The sequence below is a fragment of the Buceros rhinoceros genome, unplaced genomic scaffold, assembly GCF_000710305.1.
Source record: "Buceros rhinoceros silvestris isolate BGI_N320 unplaced genomic scaffold, ASM71030v1 scaffold13083, whole genome shotgun sequence".
NCBI lineage: Eukaryota > Metazoa > Chordata > Aves > Bucerotiformes > Bucerotidae > Buceros > Buceros rhinoceros.
In genome coordinates this window covers 10,118-25,659 of record NW_010401866.1, presented here as the reverse complement: position 1 = coordinate 25,659, position 15,542 = coordinate 10,118, and the positions used below count along the sequence as shown (strand labels likewise).

The 15,542-nt window shown below is 38.1% G+C and overlaps 1 protein-coding gene across 1 annotated transcript in view; it reads right to left on the bottom strand.

Moving 5' to 3' along the window:
- LY75 (lymphocyte antigen 75) overlaps positions 1 to 15,542 on the bottom strand; it is a gene marked incomplete at its 5' end in the record, with an annotated part of 42,615 nt that overhangs the window by 18,850 nt on the left and 8,223 nt on the right. The window contains 12 exons of the mRNA XM_010132427.1: positions 422 to 498; positions 1,724 to 1,788; positions 2,872 to 3,047; positions 3,237 to 3,272; positions 4,107 to 4,230; positions 5,281 to 5,352; positions 5,942 to 6,023; positions 11,520 to 11,662; positions 13,068 to 13,264; positions 13,454 to 13,626; positions 13,980 to 14,068; positions 15,284 to 15,394. Of these exons, the coding sequence (XP_010130729.1) occupies positions 422 to 498; positions 1,724 to 1,788; positions 2,872 to 3,047; positions 3,237 to 3,272; positions 4,107 to 4,230; positions 5,281 to 5,352; positions 5,942 to 6,023; positions 11,520 to 11,662; positions 13,068 to 13,264; positions 13,454 to 13,626; positions 13,980 to 14,068; positions 15,284 to 15,394 (1,345 nt within the window). The remainder of the gene's footprint in view (positions 1 to 421; positions 499 to 1,723; positions 1,789 to 2,871; positions 3,048 to 3,236; positions 3,273 to 4,106; positions 4,231 to 5,280; positions 5,353 to 5,941; positions 6,024 to 11,519; positions 11,663 to 13,067; positions 13,265 to 13,453; positions 13,627 to 13,979; positions 14,069 to 15,283; positions 15,395 to 15,542) is intronic.

The following is a 15,542-nucleotide window of genomic DNA, read 5'->3' as shown; positions in this document are numbered from 1 at the left end:
CTTAATGAAATTTGCATCTCCAGATACACGTGCAGTTGCAAGTATTCAGTTAAGTTCCTCTACCTAATGCAACTCTGACTCAATTTCCAGCGCTCAGAGTACGTAAGATAGACACAAAAAGGCAACAACCAAAACCAGATTTCACTTAATTAATTTATGTTGCAAAACAAGTGACAATGAATCATTAAAATTTGTCATCTGAATTCAGGTTTGTCTCTGGTCATTAAGAAACAGTACTATAGCTTCTACCATGAGGAAGAAATAAATAATTCAAAATTCAGTCAGATTATCATCAAGAAGCCATCCACTCCTAATTCAGTATCAATTTGCATTCAATATAAGAGTTTGGATAGAGTAGTAATTACTTGTTTTTAAAATATAATAATGATAGAGGGAGTAAAAAAAATGAAAACAGCCTTACCTCTGTACCAGTTCTTTCTAGAAACATACCAGCAATCTCTAAAGTATCGATCATGGAAGCGTGAAAATATCTGTAAACTGGATATAAACATTTCAGAGTCAACTTCCAATCCAGTGTGATCTTCAAGTGGAAACTGATAACAATAGAGCCAGTGCTAACAAAAATTTGGGATGGTAACTGTTTCTAGGAGATGCCCTAGAGCACTGAAAAGGACAGAGGGGGGAAACCTAGACTAGGAACAAAGATGTGGTAGGTTCAGTAGCTATGTAGCATGCTCAAATCAACTGTGTTAAGAACAAGGGTAAGAGGTGAGTTATCGCCACGCTGCAATCACAGCACATTGTCAGGTCAAGTGAGGAGAATGGGCAATACCCCCTGTATCATTTTTGCAGTAGTATATTGCTACAATATTTTAGAAAGTGGAGAATTTTCCTTGTCAGAAGCCCATGATCCTTTTCAGCTATGAACGGCACGATGCAAGGTTTACTGTGAGCCACCTCAGCTCTACAGGGCTGTAGTATAAGCCCTCCAAGACTTGAGCATTACCCAACTGGAAGATTGATGTCTTAAACTGATTTCCCATTCCCCATTCTCAGGTATTTTTCAGATATCCTCAAAGCCAATAGACAGGGATTTTTTCCAGATTTTTTTCCCCTGCAGTTCCCCAATTATTAGCAGAACATAGAAGTTGGCTTAAAAATCCAGTAAAAGCATTTTAAAGATCAATTGAATACACAGCTACTAAGACCACAGATTTCAAGGATTCGCATGTAAGATGTCAAAGGCCAACAGCTTGAAATCTAGCAGCCTCAACAGAAGCACAAGAAATGGACTATGAATTCAGTTATTAAGTTATTATGAATTAAATTTTTGGTGTGGATAATGCCTGTAATGAGAATAGAATTCAGAAGTTGGCAGCCTATTAAAGTATTTCAACAATATTTTTAAATATACCCACTTTCTAATTGTGCACCTATACCGTCTTTACTACTGTTTGCTTTGAGCACTACACAGTTCTATTCTCTGTTTTAGGTACTCTACGGTTAAAGTTTAGCATCGCAAGAATAGGTGCAGGTACGTGTCAACAAAAGCAGAGAACAGCAGTCACTGAATACCACTGTATTTTTTTCTAGCTTAGTTCAAATTATTTATCGTATTTCTTTCAGATGATACAGAAGAAGTAAGCTTTTACAAATCTGGGGATCAAATATTTTCCTTTGGAAACTATTCTAATTAACTATGTTCCTAAAAAGCACATCAAAAAAAGCTTACAATAAAGCATCCCATAATTATTCTACATACGGTGAATGATAGCTGTAGCCATAATCGATAAACTTCAGCCACCACTTCTGTTCACTGTTTGATAACTGCGGAAATAGAGAACAAAAAACCCAGTATTTTACAACCCATAGAGAAAGAACTCCAGACTCTAGCAAAGATAAATCAATGGCAAAATTAATTTTTATTTAAAATGTTTCTAAAACGTACAAGAATTACTGTTCTTCAGCAATAGGAAAGGATACAGTTCAAGCCAAGCAGATGGACCCCTGCACCTACCAGAAAAAAAGTCTGTAATTTCCACTGTGGTTGACGAAGCCACAGGAAATCTTGCAGCACTGTCTAAAGTGTGTGCTACATACATCATTGCCACAAAATTCATAGCAGGAACTCAAGCAGAGACCCAAGACATAGCTGCAAAATGCCTAAAGCTGATAGGTTCCACAGGACTGACTGACTGATTTCCTTCCTCAAAATAAACCTCTTCTTCCAGCAGACAGCCTAACATAGTTCGTGCAAAGGCCAGAGGCGTAGCAGGTTGAATCCTCAATTTCTCCCGCCTTGTAATTTCTCCTCTTAGGTAACTTCTTGCCAGAAGAAATTTCAGGAAGAGAGCTTGCAAGATGCTAACTTCACAAACTATTGTCTCACAAGCGGTAGCACTGACGAAAGGTTGCAACAGAGATGTTGAAACTTGACATTTTATAAGATTCCTTGAAAGAATGTACTTGAATACTATGAACACAAAAAACTCCTTTCAGTAAAGGCTATCAGGCCACCACACATTTCTAATTAAATCCTCTCATCAGGTGAAAAATGATGTGTTATCTCATGCATAAAATTAAGAACTGGCACAATTATTAGTGAAGTATTTGCAGGCAATGAGATGCTTACACGGTGGTCTTGTTATGACACTTTCTCTCCATTTGGAGGTTTGTTTGATTTTTTCCATGTTGTTAAGACTACTTCTAAATTTAAAAATTCTTTTACAAGCCTGACATTAAAAGAATTCTCTTTCAACTCCTCTTTTCCTTTCAAGTACAATTAAAAATTGCTAAGACCAACAGAACAAGGAAAGAAGCTAAGGATTAACATTTTCTTATATTGGAAAAACTGGCAAGAAAATTTCCCTGTAGTGGAACTATCTGTTAAGACAGATTACAGCCCCTTACCTTTTCTATTTGAGACAGTATTGTCCTGAGTTTTGGGTAAGACTCCACAGAGGCTAAATCACTATCATTTTTTTGACAGTAGAAAATAGCTTCCTGGAAGCTCAGGTTTTTATCTGGTACAAACCACAGCTCTGCTCCATCAACAACAAGTGGGGCTCCATGAATTCCAATTTCATCTATGCAAAAGAAATACCACACACATGGGAAATCAATTCTGAAAAACTCTTAGAAGCAAGTTCTATCAGTCATGACCTTTGCTGATATCGAAAAGGTATTACAGCAGTAATATAACAAAACTATTAAAGGATACGGAGTATTAACAACTATATACAGATAGCAGAAGAACACGCAAAAAGTCCATTTACCTGGTATATACCAATCAGGTGTCTTTGGAGTGGTACCTGTGCAGAGGGAAAGAAGGAATAGTCACTTCAAGTTCACCTTCTAACGAGGCTGTGGTCACCAATAATTGAAGTGATAGCTTGTACTCATGCTCCTCAGTATACAAGATGGAATAAATAAAAGGAGAAGGAAATCGCACAGAGGTTTAATAGTTTAAAATTAGCTGATGCAAAACTAACAGGACTTTTGCATACCTCATTTGTAGACATTTGCGGGTTTCTTCTCCCAAGCAGAATACAAGGAAAGCAGTATATCTACTTGTAACTCCCCACAACAAGAACATTTCACCCCCTGAAACGCCTTTTAATGAACAACCAAAATGTAAAAGCCTACTAGATTACAGCACTTCCCATACTGCATGGAAATACCTGGATCTGTGCAGACATGCCATGCTATTCTTTTGTATTCCCACTCCTTTGCCTCACCAAAAAGTGAGGATCTAGTACACCAGTTTTAGCAAAAGGTGAATAGTTCACCTAAGGTTGAAGTGAGTGCAAGGTGTCTGTGGTCACATAGTTAAAATATCACTAAGAAAGACTAAGTAAAATCCACAAATGCTGCAACTCAGTGGCTTATATCACCTCATCTAATAAGGAGCCACTTCTCACTTCATGGCAAAAGAAAGATTATGGGAGCCGTGATACTGCATCCTCCTCATTTTATGATGTATCTTTGAACATCTAAGGGCACATCTGTTTGTGACATAGACAACACATCTCATGTACAGAAGAAATGATAAAATATTGTTTGCAAAGTTTGGGCAATAATGGCAACTCAGTGGTAATAAATAATAATCTCTTTTATATGAATCAATGGATGTAAGTGCAGTTTACCTTTTGTTATCTGGCAGACCCATTCAAGTTTAGCTTCACAATCAAAAGGCTTGAAGTAAAACTCCAGTTCTCTGCCTTCATGGAAATAAAACCTCCAAAATGATCTCCGTGAGAACTGAGAGGTCTATAAAAGTAGTAACAGAGAACTGGGTTAGTGTGTACAGGCCTCTGAAATATGAAATGAAACCATATTTTAAAAGTACATTGGCAAAGTCCGTATATTTGCCACAACTTATTTGGGAAAAAAAAAAAAAAAAAAAAAAAAAAAAAAAAAAAAAGAAAAAGAAAGAAAAAAAAAAAGAGTAGATACAACTGTCAACTAACTCTCCATGCTAGCCAAGCTTGTGAAGCAATTAGGTAAAGGGCTTAAAGTCAGTCTACACACAAAAGCCTCTTCTTAGAACGTTGTTTCTTTGCTTTTTTGTAGTGCACAAGATGTCATCGATGGTTATTACTAAATTATCTGTTGCAACTTGTTGCCCTGAAATGATTCTCATTTCTGCTCAGAACAGGCACAGAAATAATCTTGCTTATTTAAGATTATTTCTTATAATCAAGCTTAAAATCTGACTTCATCATTCTTGCTGGTCTCTCCAAATAAGGAGAATTTTTTATCATTTAGTGAAAGAATGTGTCTATACCTAGCAGGAAGGGGAAAGAGGTTACTATATTCACAGTGTCCCATTCAAACTGCTCTCCTCTTGTCTACAACACAAACACAGTCTATCCTGGCATACCCCTATTTGAGGTTTCAAACAATTTCTTAATTTGCAGTTCAGAAAAACTGATCTAGATTTTTGAAGTTACTGATAAGGCCCTGTTTGCTTTTTGGTTTTAGACTCCACCTTACATCCTCAAGTGTTACGTGTAATATACAAGGGATACATAGTACAGCACTATGTAAAAGGGAATAGTATTGTCACTAAAATATTCTGTATCTCAAAAGAAGTCTTATGAAAAGTTATTATTCGCACAGCATGTGATTTGTAAAATCTGCTCGAATAAGTGAAAATTGGTAAGTGTAGATTGATAAAAGGAACACTAGCAAATTTTTCGTTATGCAAAGAAAACATCTCAGTCAACCTAACTTCAATATACAGCTGAAAAAAGTATTTTTCCCCACGTACTTCCACATAAAAATATGCATGCTGTTACTAAAAACCTTGAAACTAACCTTTAATGCAGCACAGTCTCTTGTATCATATTCATCTTCCAGATAATCCAGTGGCATAACAACACTAGTTACCTACAGAATGGACGGGATGAAAGGATCATTATTTACACCTGGTTTTGCTATGGTAACCGCCAGAGATAACCATTCAAACCCGGGATCCCATTATGTTTATCGCTATTAAAACACGTGTTAAATGGCAGTCACTGGATCAGTTTTGACTCTGCATACCTGTTATTATTTGGGAGGGGTTGGGGGGGTGGGGGTGGAGAGAAGTAAAGAACTCACAATTTCAGGCAAATAAATCAATTTCAGTGAGGAAGATATTTTTGGAGTAGTCTGATGTATCAAGGAGATGAACTGATAAACCCTACCCTCTGTTGTGGCATTAAGACATTTTGTTCTCTCCATCAGCTCTTAGATGTTTACTACTATATTTTCAAAAATATTTTAATGCAACAGAGACAGAAATCAGGTTAACTTTACTAAAGATATGTTATTAATTGGAAATCTGCCTGGATGGCAGCTATTAAGTGCACAATCTTCTTCGAAGTTACTCATCTGTTGAAGGATCTGCCATATTTTAATTAAAATATTTACTTTCAATCCAGTCCAAGGTGAAACAAATCAGGACATGAGGTTTCCTGGTTATAAGTTAACTTACGGGTTTATCATCACTCCATTGCCAGGTTCCCAAAGAATCCGGACTCCTCTTATTCATTCCAATCCATACCCATCTGTCATTGCTGCAAATAAACAAGATAAAACCCTAAGCCAAATACAGGGTTCAGCTCATTTAATAGAAAGACTGACCTATGTCATGGCTTTACTCAGGATCAAGAAGGAAAACCAAATCTTTACTACTGCAAGATGTAGCAGCTCAAATTGAAAATGGGCATAATGGCTGGCATATCGGCTTCTCTTCAAGAAGATCTGTAGGTTGTCCCTTCCTGACCACAGAGAAAACTACATCAGATAATTCCTTTGTTCACTGCATCACTAGTCCATCAGTTGTCACCTGATACAAAGGTCTCCTTTCTACACTTTTCTTCCAGAATCACCCACAGTGTTTATTTGGCTTGCTTCTCTTTTTCTTGTCTATCTCAGGACATCTCTCTCTACACTATCAGCTCAAATATACTCTTCCTCAAACCACACAAAAACTTCTACCTGTACACACTAACTGGTTTCATGCTTTCCTTAAGTTTGTCAGTGATGCAAACAAACCAAGCATGGGCACATATTTCAATTAGGCACCTTCAGAAAAGAGGCACAGACGTAAATGAACGCATCTCACCACTGACTCCAAAGCTTGTGTTACAGAATGGCAATAGACATTTTACTTCATTTTACAGGATTGCAGTCAGAACTATATTCTTCTAGATTTTACGTCTTCATTTTCCGTAAGCAGAGAACATTTAAATTCAAAATTTCAGCTACACTCCAAAATATAAAGTCGCCCCCAAACTCAGGTTTACTATGTAAATACTTAAATCCGCAGTAACATCCTTTACCATACTCTACTATTGCTTATGAATCTAAAGCTGCTATAACAAAATGAAATACGTGCTAGTCAAACTGCAAGGTTAGTTTTGTACCGCAGTCTTTACTTTTGGTGGTCTGGCAGCAATAGTAAAGTATGAATGTCACAGTACAGGGCTCTTCTAAAACTGTATCAGGGTACTATTCCATAAATCCACATCATACCAAATACAGAGAAGGAATACAGAATATCTGAGGAAATGAGAGGTTAGGTTATTAACAGAGATTACAGATTTGCTTGTCTAGCCTTGACAAAGGGAAAGGAGAGAATTATTCTTTACAACATCTTAGGAAACTAAACCCCCAAGGAGAGATGCTGTATGAGCAAAAAAGACATTGTGCCTGAGGGATCACAACTCAGAAATAAATTTAGATACAAACTTGGAAAGAGATGTCTGACCAGCAGAGGTCAGAGTTTGGAAAACGCTCCCAAAAAAGCAGTGCTGACAAACGGTCAAAAAAAGTTATTTTAAGACAGAACTTGGAAAGTTTACGAAAATAACTATTACATGGAGGGATGGACTCAGACCCAGGCTTATCTGCACAAGCAACGTTATGAAATCATGAGGCAACATTAAGAAATTCTTTGGTAAGACTGTGCCACTACCTTTCCACACCTATCACCAGAAGGATGCTAAACTGAGCCTGAAATGGCTGGGAGTGCAGCACCAACAAGCAACAAGTTAGCTCAGAGTATGTGGACTAAGTACATGAAATCCAAGAAGGGCAACAGTATTTTATTGGGTAGGGTTCCCACTGGGCAAAAAAGCATCAGCCACCAACAAATCTTAGTTTGGGTTATTTTTTTTTTTAAACTCAATCCCAGTATTAACTTTCTGACATTGGTGCGATAGTGTGATCACACTAGGGTGATCTTATCATACTAAATAGTCTTTAGTCTTTCAATGATATCACTAAGGAACCTTTAAAGAGCTTAAATGCCCTGTATCACTCCAGAGGGAAAACTGTGAGCCAAACATTCACAGCTGTCAAGCAGTAAGTGGTTTTTGGCAATTTGCCTTTAGGATTTAATTTTTCTGTGATTTTCTTTCCAATTATAAACAGACATTGCTCAACCCCTCCCCTCCTAATTGTTACCTACAGGCTTAGTGAGGTTTAAGCAACTGATCAATACAGAGGAGTATCTACTAAAAAGAAAATACGAGACACTCATTTCAAAAGGACTTGCAGTAATTACCTGAGGAACTACAGCAACTTTTCAAAGTCTTTCAACTTGTATTAGGCTTTTATGTAATAAATAAAAAGTGTGCCCTTCAAGCATTCTTTCAGTTTATCTCCCAGTTTACAATTACTGGCCTGCAAACATAACAATGTTTTCCAGCTGACTGGGCAGTTACACTTTAGTGTACATTTCTGTGCTTCTTTTGGAACTGTTCAGACATGACCATGAGTAATTCAGTAACCACTATACCGTTCTTGATAGCACTTTTAAGCTGAAGTAAAGCCTTTTGAGAACTCTCTGAAATTCTACTATCTCATCGCAGAAAAGAATCCCACCAACTATTTAAGACAAATATGAATTAAGACTCTCTGTTGCAACTAAGCTTGCAGCAAGGAATTTGCTGGTACTTTAGGTATCTGTCTCCTCACTGCAAAGCACTTAAAATTCATCCTGTGGACTAGTATCACAACACAGATTATCCTGAGTTTTCACCCAAAACAGAGGTGCAATCTGTGGTCTACAATGGACTCCACGCTGATTAACAACGAATGACCCTAAATCTCCAGCAATCCCTGTAGAATACTGGTGTTTTTTCTCTCACACAGAACTAAAACTTCCATAAAAGTCAATGTTGTGCAGGAGTGGATAAATACAGTTTAGATCAATGTAAAGGGAATATAAACCAGTAATTTTTCTACTGTCATATTCTAACTGCTGAAATACAAAAAGGATTTTTTTTCCTGTCCCTTATGTCAGCTCCAACATAAGTTTAAAAACCTAAATGAAGTTACTGCAGCTTGTAGTGCAACCTAGCTCTTGACAAGGTGACACATGCGGGACAACTCCCTGATGGTGCAATTTACGGCACCATTTAATACCAGGCAATGCTGGTCTAAAAGAACGTATGGAGCCCATGTGACACCCTGCTCTTCCCTCTGTAAGAGGCTACTGCAACTAACTGAATCCCCATCCTGCTAATCACCTAGTCCTTAGCAGAATAAAAGAGAAGCTGTATTAATGCAATTACTACAGCTTGCATCTCAGCTTTACTGTTGTTTTGGCCAGTGAGTTCAGAATTAGATCAGTTTTTTCTTGCAAACTCAAGTGTTGGTGGGGCTTTCCAGATTCAGAACAATTACAGCAGCAGAGCTGTGCATATAAAAGGCAACTGATTTCTTTCCAGTAAGGTGTCCTCATTGAAATGTTATTTCTAACCAGTCAAAGTCTTTACTTTCCTTGCATCCAGTTGCTGCCAGCTATGCCAAATACTCACACAAACAATCCTAAAAGAACAGCAGTAACTGCACCAGACCTGTTCTGCCCGTACCATGTCCCTCAAAGTGAAAAAAGGTTATCTCCTATTTATTCCAGACAGCGGAAGGTTGGCAGGCAAATTTTATTTTCCTTTCCAGTGGCAATCGCCCAGCTTGGCTTGGAGCAATTCTAGCTCTTATTTGCCTCTAAGGTGGAATCCGAGTAAAGAACAGAATGGACTAGGCAAGCTGCCCTTTTCCTGGTGAAGCAAAGTGACTTCTGCTAACATTTAAAAACAAACAGTTCTCAGTGAGTCACTGGACAACTGTGTGAGGGGAAAAAAATTCAAATGAAACCAGAGAAGCCAAGGTGTGGCTCCTTCCCCAAGCTGAAATGAGTGCACTGAATGAATAGTTTAGGCCAGAGTTTGCACTGAGTAAGTTAAAGGAACACGGACAAACTGCATGCCAGCAGACTCCAGCAGCTAATCACATCTAGTATTATCTTAGCATTATTTCTCCCAGGTAACTAAATGACTTGTTCTTGGCAAAATAATTCACTTGGTTTCTCAAAAAGAGTTTAATTTCAGACAAACTACCCTTGACTTTCGATCTTCAAAATACTTTATGTAATCACCACCTCTGAGTAATTTAAAAGCATAACTAAAACAGTTCCTTATGTTACTAAACAAACAAACAAACAAACATTATTTAAGAGACTTCAGGCAATATTGAATTTGTAGTATTTCTGTTTAGGAATCACTGCAGTGCTTGAAAAGCGGTTAACCCAGATGAAAATACTGCGTTTTGGGTAATATTTGACACATGCAGTTACTGCAACAGGAAGTGCAAAGCCCATTTATACTGGGCTCAGTATATTGCCCTGTATTTAAGTTCTGGTAGAATAATACTGAAGTAGTGGGACTTTCCTTCTTCGAGGCTAAGTTCAAGTTTTCTAATATATGGGAACCACATTAGCATTGTGAGTCAGCTGACTTTCTGGAAAGACAGAAAATACCTCCACCTTTAAACTCCTAACAAAAACCTGTCATTAACTATAACTAATATCTCAGACGGTCTGCAAGCTGGCAAGTAGTTCCAAATACATGCAGGAAAATAAATGCAGTTACTTCTCTATTCATGTTTCACAGTAGAATTAGGTACACTAAAACAAGGTTTGTAATTGCAAAACAGTATAACAAAATCTATAGCTAAAAATAATTTGTGCATTAATTTTTAATTCAGGATCTTTCATCACTTTAGCAAAGGAATCACAAGCGGCTTTTACATAAGCTAAACCATCTATATATAGAGCACACAAGTTTGGTTCTGTCTCTTATTAACATCAACACTGAGTAATTTTCATGACTTGTGCACTTTTAAAAAAAGATCCCTGGGTTTTCAAGAAGACAGCTCTTCAATCATCAAATTTTGAAAACCAATCACAGTGTTTTATGTTGGCAGCTTCTGAAATAATCCCGATTTAGTTTGTTGATGAAAAAATAAAGATCGTGTAACTGGCAGCATTTCAGTTTACACTGGCAAGAGTTCTGAAAAACCAGGTTGCCAGTCAAAAAAAAGTTTCTTACACAAGGATCTGACATCACACCAATGCCTAATAAAGCTTTGCAGTGACAGTTCCTTTGATTAAAAATAGAGCCTTTAGACTCATAAATTATGTAGCATTTAATTTGTTGATACCAGAAAACTCAACACACCCATCTAACGCCCGTATAGTGTTATTGCAGTTATGCCAAATGGGATCCATGCCAACCAGACTGCTGGACACTACATTACTCACATTTTCAGAAGATAGCACCCCATTTAGTCAGGAAGCATCTCATGAATAAAAATTACACCTTTCAGAAAAACTGAAATAATAACTTGTCTTTAAAGAATGTATCAGTAAAGAGCAGGAACAATTATCATCTAGTTGTGCCAAAATTCAACATAAAGGAGGAAATACTTATTATAACAACACAGATCTAAATTAATGCAATGGAAGATACTCAAAGCAAGTCTCTATGTTCCTGTGCTCTCTCTAGCCATGTGAAGCATTTGCCCAAGCTGTACTCCCTTCACATTTCCCAGGAAGGCAGTGACATGATGAGCAGTTGAAATGCCACATCTAGCCATTTTTACTGTGGGAAAACACGGTCACTACACAGTATCTCATACTTGCCATCTGGGGTCAGCAGCAGCATTTGAGATCTACTGTCGAATGCAACTGAAATAAAAACCTTAGCACATGGCTATTTTGTTACCTGATTATTTTTCTCAGGATAGAATGAAGTGCTTTGATTTCTTCTGAATGGCTAAAACTAGGCAGATGACCCCCGAGTGCTTCACAGAACCGTTCTGCCTCTTCCCAGGTCCTGGTTCGCAGCACTCTTTCACTGTGGAAGAACTTCACAACAGCCAAACATCAGAGTAGAAAATTACACAACTGACAGCATTTTTAAAACACTCCTCAAACATGGCCACCCTAGGTAGGAATGAATAACTGGTATTTCCACAGGCACAGAGAGCTTGACTTCTTAACAGGTTTTTTGTTTTTTGTTTTTTGTTTTTTTCGACAACAGGCAGACTCTGAAGTTTAGCTGACAAAATTTGTTTCCAATGTAATGTATTCCGTACAGCAGACTTTCTCTGTTTTTCTTTACCTTAAAGATTTCAGAAAAGAACACCCAACTCATTTCAAAACTGCAAGCCAAATTACAGGTGTTAAAGAATGTCATTCTTTCAAATTTGAGGTGAACTGCAAAGCCCAGCGTTCACTGAAACCAGGCCGGTTTGGGTGCTGCAGATGATGAAAGTTCTTTGGCACTCCCTTTGTTAGCTGTAGGTATCAGAGTCGCGTATCTGGCTCATACACCCCAGCTAAAATGTCCACTCGATCCCTCTGGCTTCAGTCCAAGCCAATTCCCATCAGCGGGATCTCTCTGCACACACACGCTCCACTTGGTCAACAAGAGTTTTGGAGAAGCTGCCAGGGCCAGCTGTCATATCCCATCAGCTATGGGACACCTATGCTGCACATCAGCTCAGTCTGTCCCCTCGGGATCCTTGCCCATAGCCTTGTTATTCAGGCTGGGCTTCCCCACTTTGCTATATGAGCTGTTTACAAGAGACAGTTCACTGCAGACACAGAGTACAGAAATAATGAATAAACAAGCCAACAAACAGCCTCCATTTTTACTTGATTTGATTGCTAATAGGAGGGGAAAAACCTGCATTTCTGAAGACAAACTTGTTTAAGCCATTCCAGCTAACAGCAGGGCTACTAACTTCTACTATTTACTTCAAAACCAGTAAAATACAATTGTGGCTGCTCTTTTTTGATAAAGTTTTTATATCCATATTCAAACCAGAGAAAATCCCACCTCTCCTATCGATGCTCTTTATGAGCATAGAAAGGAAAAGGACAAAAAAATGTGACACCAAGCACTTTCCTTCCCTGTTCGGGTGTTTCTGCATGCCAGATGACAGCAGGCAGGGTAGGATACAGACCTGGCACCCTCCGTTAGCACCAGGCTCCCGAGATGGCAGCACAAGGTGAATGCTGTTGCCCCACTCAGCTCTGAAGCACAGAAAGAGCTGGGAGAGGCACACTGCGTCTTTCAGGGATCGGAGGAGAATGATGCATGGGAACATCTAGAGGCAGTCAACCTGAACCAACATGAATCCCTCCTTCTAGCGTAAAACGTCTTTGAAATACCCTTCAGAGCAGCTATAAGCCACAAAATGACTAATCACACCCTTGCTGCAAGACAGTAATGGACATTTAACATCTAATAGGAATAACATTTTACCTTGTAGCAGGCAAGGCCAGATCCATTGTGCCATCCAGGAGGACAGGGATCAGTTGGCTTTGGAAGCACTTCTGGCTCCTTGGGGGGCCCGATGTATTTTTTGCAGACAGAAAATGCTTTAGTGGTTTTACAGTCCTTAGTTTCCCACTTTCCAAGAGACTTTCCACTGGGCATGGCCACGCATCCTCCTGAAAACTCTAAGATTTAAGATTTAAAATTTAATCCACCAAAGATATATTTAAAACTGTTGGCTTCTTTACCAAAAAAGCCATAGATCCCTGAATGACTATTTTATTTCACACTTGGAGTTCTGTAACATGGTACTCAGTGTCTGCTCACTGTAAAATTACAGTATTTTTATGAAGTTTTTTAATTGTTAAATTTACCTGGTTGCAAGGAATTCCAGTTGGTGTATGTTACAGCTTCAGGTTTTTCCCCATCCACTGTACCCCAGGAATATATTCCTGATTGGCTAATATCCTGCAAGCCAGTCCAGAAGTATTTCTCTTCCACTTTGGTGTGTTTCCGAATTAGACTGTTTATAAACTCTTGTTCAAATCTGAAAATTCACAGATTAATTTGAATCACTATTTGACAGGTATCAGAAACTACTGAGATAATTTAAAGATCAGGCATACTATTACATGAGTTAGTTCAAGCGGTTGTCCAAGCAGTCCCATATTCAACACAGAGTCAGGAGGCTGGGAATTCACATACTTCCAAGAATTTTACACTGTAGGTCTATCTTTGTCACACCATGGGAAACATGGATTGCTAGTTCTCTGCAGAAGCAATTCTATCTCTACTTTTTCTTTATAAACCACTAATTAGCATACAGAGGTTTTAACCTCTGACTATATCTCCAGGACCACACTGTAAAACATGCCCATAAATTTCAGAGATGTGCTTTACCTGTTCAGCACTGTGAGATTGCACTGTGCTCCAAATGAAACTTCTGTTTTATAAATCTTGTAACAGTAGTTTCCATGTCTTTCCCATCCCTGGTTAGAGAACAAAAACCTGGTTTACACATAACAATCTAATTTAGGGATTATCTACAGGAGAAAATCCATCCTTCGTAACATTGGTTGGTGTCCACATGCTGGCACAGCGTATATGAGAAATGCTGCGCATCACATACAAGGTCCAGTATCGTCAACTCTCAGATTCAGGGTTCTAAAAAATAATGCGACCACAGGAATAAAATACACCACTGTTTTAGCTTGACTGTGCAAAGTCTTCTGACTGCTATGTGCGTTCAGAGAAAAACACAAAGGCTACAGCCCTAGTCCTACTCAAAACAATAGGAGTTTTCATGCTGTTCCACCAATGCCAGGATTCAAACAGAGGAATAATAAGAGGGCATTATTAGTGTTCCTTTACTTCTGAAAAAAATACTTTGTCCTGAAAATGTGTGAACTTACAGAATATCTCTACTATTCAAATATTTTCCCATATATTCTCAGTGAAATATCAAGGAACATTAATATTCTGCTAGCGTAGCAATGCCACTGGTGCCCGAACAGCACAGAAACCTGTAACTCTACGTGCTGGCAGTCTCTGAAGAGACAGAGTAAAAATACCTCAAGACTGTGAATAAAGAAAGGTAAGGGCTAAGCATGTTTTCTGTTGTAGGCAATATGCCACACAAAACTGACCCAAAGAACTCTGAAGTAGCTAGTAATATTATCCCAAGATTGTTTAAATCAGAGAAGACTTCTTTTCAAGCTTTGTTTATGCTCTGACATGTTATACCGGAAAAAAAAAAAACCCAACATAAACCCAAACCACCCAAAACCACCCCACCTTTATTCAAGTTAAAGAACAAAAATGAGAGGCAAGTGTAACAGAAATTTAATCTTCATTATCAGTCTCTGCAAATCTCCACGCTGCAAAGTGCTTATCCTAAAATTTAAAATACGCTTAAAGGAAAAACCACAAAACAAATCATATCAGCAATAACATAAATAAATAAAACATGATATATCCTGGGTCCAAGCTCATAATATTTTTATCAATAAACAGACTCATAATACTCCATAGCCTGTTTAGGAGAATGTGTAATTTGGCTCATGCTATGCAAATGTCCTTTTTCCAGCTAAAGTATTCCTTAGGTTTTATTGTATGGGCAAAAAGAAAATGCAAAGTAAAGGGAGTGATTTTAATGCAGGTTTCTGAACCAAGTGAAAGTAAAAGAAACATGGATTTCCTATTACCTCTTCCAATGAGCAACTTTCATCTGATTTTGTTTCATTCAAAACTTTTCCTGTTTTCTTGCACACATATTTCAATTTTTCTTCACAGGACTTGACTCTCCATTGTCCCAGCTGTGAGAAAGAAAGGGGAAAAAAAGTATTTAAAATTCTAAAATCTTTCAATTTCCACAGGACAGGGCTGAGTTTTCAAGGGGGAAAGTCAAAATCCCTCTAGAAAAATATTAGGGGCGGGATACCCTGGATTATATGCATAGGTGCA